This window comes from Vicugna pacos, chromosome 26, assembly GCF_048564905.1.
Source record: "Vicugna pacos chromosome 26, VicPac4, whole genome shotgun sequence".
Taxonomy (NCBI): Eukaryota; Metazoa; Chordata; class Mammalia; order Artiodactyla; family Camelidae; genus Vicugna; species Vicugna pacos.
The window spans coordinates 25,567,474-25,574,633 of record NC_133012.1 but is presented as its reverse complement, the minus strand read 5'-3'; the positions used below and the strand labels follow the sequence as shown (position 1 = coordinate 25,574,633).

The following is a 7,160-nucleotide window of genomic DNA, read 5'->3' as shown; positions in this document are numbered from 1 at the left end:
ATAAACATTAGGTGAGGAAGGCGCATCCACTGGGAATCGCCATTTGCTAAAGGAAATGACCTCTAGTCTGCCCTCCGCCCTCTCCCCGCTTCCCAGCAGCTCCACACTGTAGTTCATGCACAGAATTTTCACTGAATTTTGAAGTGTTAGGTCAGCTCAACTGAGGCAATCAGCATCCTAAGAAAACAGCGTCAGCTGCATTGGAAAGAATGAACACACACAGGAGAAAGGAATGAACAAAACGAGAAAGAAAAGAAAACAACAACAAAAACATGGCAGAAACGAATAATAAGTACACAAAGTACACAAGAGTATTTATTACATTTTGCAAGCACTTTGTTCTACATTTCAAAAACGCCACCATCAAGCTGTTGGCACATTTATTTATGTACAAAACAGATTAATTGTAATGCCTGCTACAAAGCACTCTTTGTGAAAATACAAACTCTAATACCAGGAGAAAAAAAAAAGGCAAAACGGCAACATCATTACATAAGTTTGAAAGACAGTTTTAAAAATCATCACAAACTGTTAAGACACAGAACCGAAACACTATTATATGGAATTTAAAGAAGTCCATTAATACTTTTGCTGAATATCTGTAATACTGCATATATCAGGAAAATGCTGAACCAGTAAGACAATCTAAGTGTGAAAAAAAAAAGAAGCAAAACCCCAAATTAATTAAATAAGACTACAGAATGCATTATCATGCACAGATAACCCTAGTATTACCCCCCTACCTACTACAAGAACTTGTAAAATTATGGGTGATGCATGACTGGTCATTGTACAAAGATTGTTTCACTCCATAAAGTTTTATTAGAAATGCACTTACACTGAGAAAAGGTTTCACAATGGTCAGATCAGTGCACAATACTACCTAGTTTTTATACTTTATACACTGACAAGAATGTCAGGCTACATCATTTTAAAAGACACTTCAGAGCATTCTTGTAGCATTAGAAATAACCGAAAGAAGAGTTAAGGTTAAAACAAACACCAAATTTGGTCCGATAATACTGATTGCTTTTTTTTAAATTCCTTGGCTATAGGTACGTCTTATAAATGAATACAAATGAACATTTCGTTAAAATGACTGACTTGAAATAAAAACACAAATATATCTCTACGCTTCGAGCGGCTACATAGTACAGTGGCCTCCGATCACACTTCAGAAAGCACTACAGGTAAACCAACACAGATTGGAGTGCTGCAAGCAAAGCTGTTACAGTAATGGAAGCCTCTTCAAATATATCATACACATCTGAGGGATAGTTTACAGAGGTGCAATCCATTAGAACTTTTCAAGGTAGGCAAAACAACGTCTCAGGGGTTAGTGTGCTTATTTTTAATACATCACCTTCATAAAGGTAATTCGTGTTTCACATTAGCATATTAAAAGTTCCAATCCAGCCACTGTTTAAATCACAAAGAGATCATTCGCCAATAGTCCACAGTAGTTACTTCCTTTAAAATTGTCTCTGTACTAAACTTCAAAAGGTAAGCTTGGTGTCATAGTCTTGAAAAGGTAACTAGCCATGCATTAGCGGTGCTGTTTCTACATGCTCACAACATAAACATGAGTCATCAGAGAGAAATGCCTTTTAAGTACATCAAGAAAAAATACAATGTTAACAAAGATAAGAAGCACTTTTTTTTTTAACCTACTCTTACAAATTTAGAAATTGCACCTTGGATTGATGAACACGTTAACCAGGGCCTGTAGCAACGTGGCCTCTGATCTTCAGACAAGATTTTTGTATTCGAGTCATCATGATAGCATCTCTGTCTATTGTTCATAATGTACAGTGGTCCCTTTGAAGGCTACCTGTAGTTGAACTAGTTACCGAAATCAAAACTAAAAAGTATAAAAAGCTATTTTTCTTTTCAAAACATAAGAAATAATGCAAAAGGTGTAACGTATAAGACATGGAAGTGGTTAAAAATCAAATAAATCTCTGCATTTGCCAACGTTAGTCTCTTTGATCTCACAGAATTATTAAATGAGTTTGAGAAATTTAAAAAAGGAAAAAAAGGCTGGATAGGAGCTTGTAGAAGAGATCTGATTACACCAATTTTACAAATTAGGAAATTAAGTGCTAAACAACAAAGAGCCGGGTTCAGGTGATTCCTAAGTCACCCTCCGTATCATTGATGAGAAGCACTTTCATTTTCATTTTCAAAAGGTTGGATGGTTGGATGGCCCTTAGTTAAACACCAATGCGTTTGAATGGTAGACGGGACGGGAAGGTGGTGCTTATGTGTAGGCGTTGAGTCGCTCTTTGGAGCGAGTGGAGTGGATGTCGTGAAGCTCCTGCTCCTCCTTCGACTTGATGTCCTCATACTTCTGCATCCGGCAAGCATCCTTCACATAAGCCCAGTTGGCAGACAGAACCATAAGGTAGTGGACCTAATCAAAGACAAAGATAATTTATACTGGACGTCTGTTCTGCATCTCCACTACGCTGTGCTATCAGGAAAGAAACATTCAAATTATATACTTATAGAGGATATGTTCATTAATAAGATGGAATGAAAATTTCTGTTGTAAGGTGAAGAATAGGAAAAAAATGCAGTCTTTCCTCATTCCTCCAATTATGACACCATCTTTTCAGCTCACTATTTTTCAACATCTCTTTCTTCTCTTTCAACTCTGAAGTATCCAAGAGTCTTAATACAATGTTTTTCATCTTTATATGATGTTTCCTGTCCATTCTGTCCTCATTTGCCCAAACCATAAGACTATATTTTCATGTTTATGTATTTACATGTTCCAGTCCACTATAAGAAATAGTCTCACACACAGCTGGAGTCAGTTAACTTGACTTAATGAAATGATATATTGCCCACCGTGCAGTGGAAAGAGGGATGATGGAAACCCCAAAATAAACCCGTGGACTTAATAATCAAGTTAATTTTCCCTGCAATGAATTTTGCACTTTCCTTTACAGGAGAGCAAGCACTGTGCCAGACGGATTTTGTGTATTTATATGCATTCACAACAGCGAGACGAGGGCTCTGGTCAAAAAGGAAGCTCCCTATTTGTCTTGAGTAATCAAGTTACTCAAGGAGTGAAGCTCCTGATTTTACTTGAATTGACTTAACGATGAGATCACGTATCTGATTTTCTTTCTTTCTGTCCCTGGTAGTCCATGACAGAGAAAAAGCAGTTTTCCAAACGACAGATTTTGATGGATGAATAGGAAAGAGAACTAAGTTGTCAGGTCTGTACTTTCTCTGAGTTTGGGTAGGCAGTGTTTTTACCTGTAATGTAGTAAAACAGAACACTATTTTTTACTGAAGTATAATTGGTGTACAATATTATATATTACAGGTGTACAGCAGAGTGGCTCACAATTTTAAAGGTTGTATTCATCAGTTTGTGGTATTTTTAGGTTGCACATATAACTGATATCGTACAGTATTTGTCTTTACCTGTCTGACTTATCTGACTTAGCATAATGCCCTCCAAGTCCATCCATGTCATTGCAAATAGCGAACTTCCCTTCTCTTTTATGGCTGAGTACTGTCCGTGGTACATCTATGGCACATCTTCTTTATCCATTCATCTGTTGGTGGACTCTTAGATTGCTTCCATATCTTGGCAACTGTAAATAAAGCTGCTACGAACACTGGAGTGCGTGTACCTTTTTGAACTAGTGTTTTTGGTTTTGTTTTTGGATATACACCCAGGAGTGGAGTTGCTGGGTCATAAGGTGGTTCTAGTTTTAGTTTTTTGAAGAACATTAAAATTTTGATGAGTCAAGAACACACTGACAGACAGCAGGTGGGCTGGTTCTAGGAGAGTAGGGATGGACATAAAGAATGCAAGCTCATTTCTAAACGGTGACTGCTGCAGGACACTGAGGCAGTCAACGGACAGCAGGAAACGATGAAAACAATTTTGACACAATGATACAAGAAAAAGATGTGCACCAATAAGAATTTTCAGAATGTTTTGTTTCCTGGGAAATTCTCCATTTTGTTTAGTGTGTTTGGAAGTTATGAGCACACGGAAGTGGGAGCTGAGGGTTACATTCTTGCATCCACGGCATTTTCATGGTGAAAGCTTCATCACTCCATGTACGTGGTTTTTACACATCAGTGAATCTGTGTGATATTTTGTCATTGTTTTGCTATCAAGATACCAATGCTGTGCAGAGTGCTTAGCAAGTAGCTACTTGAAGTTCTTGCTGCAGGAATGTATTTATTTTTAGATATTCAGAAACTTTCTCCTTGAAGTCTGAGAAAATATGACCCCTAAATTGTTATTGAGTATCTGGTGATACAAGCTGATTACTGTCGTCAGCATATAGAACTCCTTAACATAATAAAAAATAAAGGAGCAGAGCACATGTTCATTTTAGTCCAAATTCTTCTAACCCTTGCCTTAAATTACAGATGATGTTTTAAATATTTTGGTAGAGTAGGATTCATCTCAGTGTTCTGGCCTCTAGTACGGAAATAAGGATGGTAGCCATATTTTGAGTGTCGAATGAGATGGTGATGAGGTTAATGACAGTTGCTGTATTATGAGTACTGAATACATTCATGTAGATAAAGCTTTTGACAGTGCTTTCAACAAAGTATGTTCTAAGGAAATATTAGCTAATAGCAGTACTATGGCGGCAGTGTCAGTGCTGGGAATGGTAGCAGTAGCTACATTAGCCCTGTCTCCCAAGGTCTAAATTTGCGATGTCAACATTATTTAGATGTTATTTATTTTTTAAAGAATTTATGCTTTGCATCTATTTAGATATTTAAAAAGATACTTAGTACTTAAGAAAAAAATCTTCTCAACTCTTGCTGTTTAAAATAGAATTTATTTATAACTTAATTTCTAAATCTACGCCAAGCATAGATTCCCTAATACATAACATCTAAATTTCTATTATCTTAAAATCTTTTGATAATAGAACCACTTCAGAGTAAGCATTTTTAGAGTCATTTAAACATTATTTGTTTAGACAGGTACTCTTTGCTGATGTGTGCCTGACGGCATGTGTTTTTATACAGAATTTTACACACACATATATGGTGCAAATGTAAAAAATGCTTTCTCATGTACCTCTTTTCAGAAAATACTTTGACCCCTGAAGCACAGATGTATATCGTTCAAACAGGCACTTCCCTAAAAATTATCCATCGCGCAGGACTGTGTGTGGACACAAATGTACCCACAAATGGATCCAGATGTTTCCTCTTCTCTCTCAGCCAGGCTGGGTGCTGCGTGGGGCCGTGAGGTTTGGAACATCACTGCCCAGAACATATGGATGAGTCCCCAGAGAATATTCTAGCCCTGATTTTGTGTTAAGAATACAAGCCCTTTGCTTACTGTTCTACTGTGACCCCTCCGACTAATCCGGCAGCATGCTCTTACGAAGCAGCCTATGTTAGGACATGGCCTTCCTGTGTAGAGGTTCACACGCCAGATCTCAAGTGTTGAGCAATTAACACGACAGTAAGTTAACAAAATATCTGAAAATCCACTTTAGTGCTGACATAGCTATCTTGGTTGGATATTTTTGAAAATCATTTTTAAGAAAACAGTATCAGGTCTTAGCACAGGCGTTTATGGAGTCACTAAAAATAGCTGGTCTGAAGGGCTCACTAGCACGTCAGCGCTGTCTCCTAGTTTTAGTCTTTGACAAGAGAAAAAACACTCATTTTTTTTAAGTGTTCCTTTCACCCACACCTTGGACAATGTATTCCATAAGGAAAGGAGTTAAATAAATCCAGAATAATTCAACATTTCTGCGTATCGGGGGAGGCTATAGTTCAGTGCTAGAGCACATGCCTAGCATGCACGAGGTCCTGGGCTCAATCCCCAGTATCTCCACTAAAATAAATAAGTAAATAAATAAACCTAATTACCCTCCCCACCAAAAATATTTTTTTTTGCATATCAAATTGGCTGCACCATGGGTGAGGTTCCTGGGCACCTTCTGGAGTTCTATACTACCCTATTCTAGGACACAAAAATCAGGACTGAAGACCTTGGCTGCAAACGGTCTTACTGATGCTCAGAGCGCCTGTTCATTGTTACCATCTTACATTTCACTGAGCAAGCTGGAGGTCATGGTGAGTTACAAAGAAGAGACAGGGTCTGGCACATTGTAGGTCCTCAAAACTCAGTCAAAGTCCGACTTTCAGGACTCGATCTTAATTTTCTTTCTTTCTTTCTTTGCGGGGTAGGAGGGAAGGTAATTAGATTGATTGACTGATTGATTTACAATGGAGGCACTGGGAATTGAACCCAGGACCTTGTGCATGCTAAGCAGGTACTCTACCACTTGAGCTATATCCTCCCCCCTTAACATTTCTGATTAAAGTCAGATATAGAGGACATGACATGAAACTACCGAGGTTTATGTGAAGAAAAATAAATTAGTCCTTTCCTCCTAAGTGACTCAGTATGGCTTTTTTTATGTTCTTATTTAAGGAGGAAGAAAGGATAACGAAAGTCAAGGAGTTGATGAGATTACTTACAATATCCCACTGACACATACATATATGTTACAGAGATGATTTTTTACATTAATAATAATCTAACATCTAAAATGCTAATGAACATACTTCTTTTTTATTAATGTTACCGATATTATTGACTTTGACTCCTTCAGCTGATTACCAAATACTATCTCTATTGTAATGATAATATTTCTTTAGGTTAAGCCTTGTTTTTCACTTATTTATCTGCCCATTCTTTCCCCTTCCTATTTGTTCTTTTACTAGCATTAAGATAAATATGATTTGTACAGACTTCAGACATTAGAGGTAAATTGTCATCCTACAGCAAATTGAAAAACCAAGCCTCAGAGCTTCGAGGTCTTACCATAGCAATGACGGCTGCCCCAGCTCCAGCAAGTGCCACAATGAACAAGTGGAAGGTCATGTTCAGCTGCGAAGGAAACCACAGAGAATCAAAACATGTGAGAATCAAAACATGTGTCAGGGTCACAACAGGAGCGGGTTAAGAACGCCTGCTGTCTTACGAGTAAGAACTTGGTGCCTCCTTCACAGACGTGCTCCTGTGTATGAAAAATCACTTCCTCAACCAAAAACATTATTACAACCTCTTTTCTCCGGCAAGTGACTTAAATCTTTGCAACTGCATCATTTTACTATAATTTCATTCTACAGATGAGATCATGATT

At 37.7% G+C, this 7,160-nt stretch overlaps 1 protein-coding gene across 9 annotated transcripts in view; it reads right to left on the bottom strand.

Annotated features, from left to right (window-relative positions):
* Nucleotides 1-288: 288 nt before the first annotated feature.
* GPM6A (glycoprotein M6A) overlaps nucleotides 289-7,160 on the bottom strand; it is a 246,881-nt gene continuing 240,009 nt past the window's right edge. For all 9 annotated transcript variants that reach the window (XM_072950517.1, XM_072950522.1, XM_072950519.1 and 6 more), the window contains 2 exons: nucleotides 6,839-6,904; nucleotides 289-2,413 (listed from right to left, as the gene is read on the bottom strand). In XM_072950517.1, coding sequence (XP_072806618.1) covers nucleotides 2,261-2,413; nucleotides 6,839-6,904 — 219 coding nt within the window. In that variant the 3' untranslated portion in view covers nucleotides 289-2,260. The remainder of the gene's footprint in view (nucleotides 2,414-6,838; nucleotides 6,905-7,160) is intronic.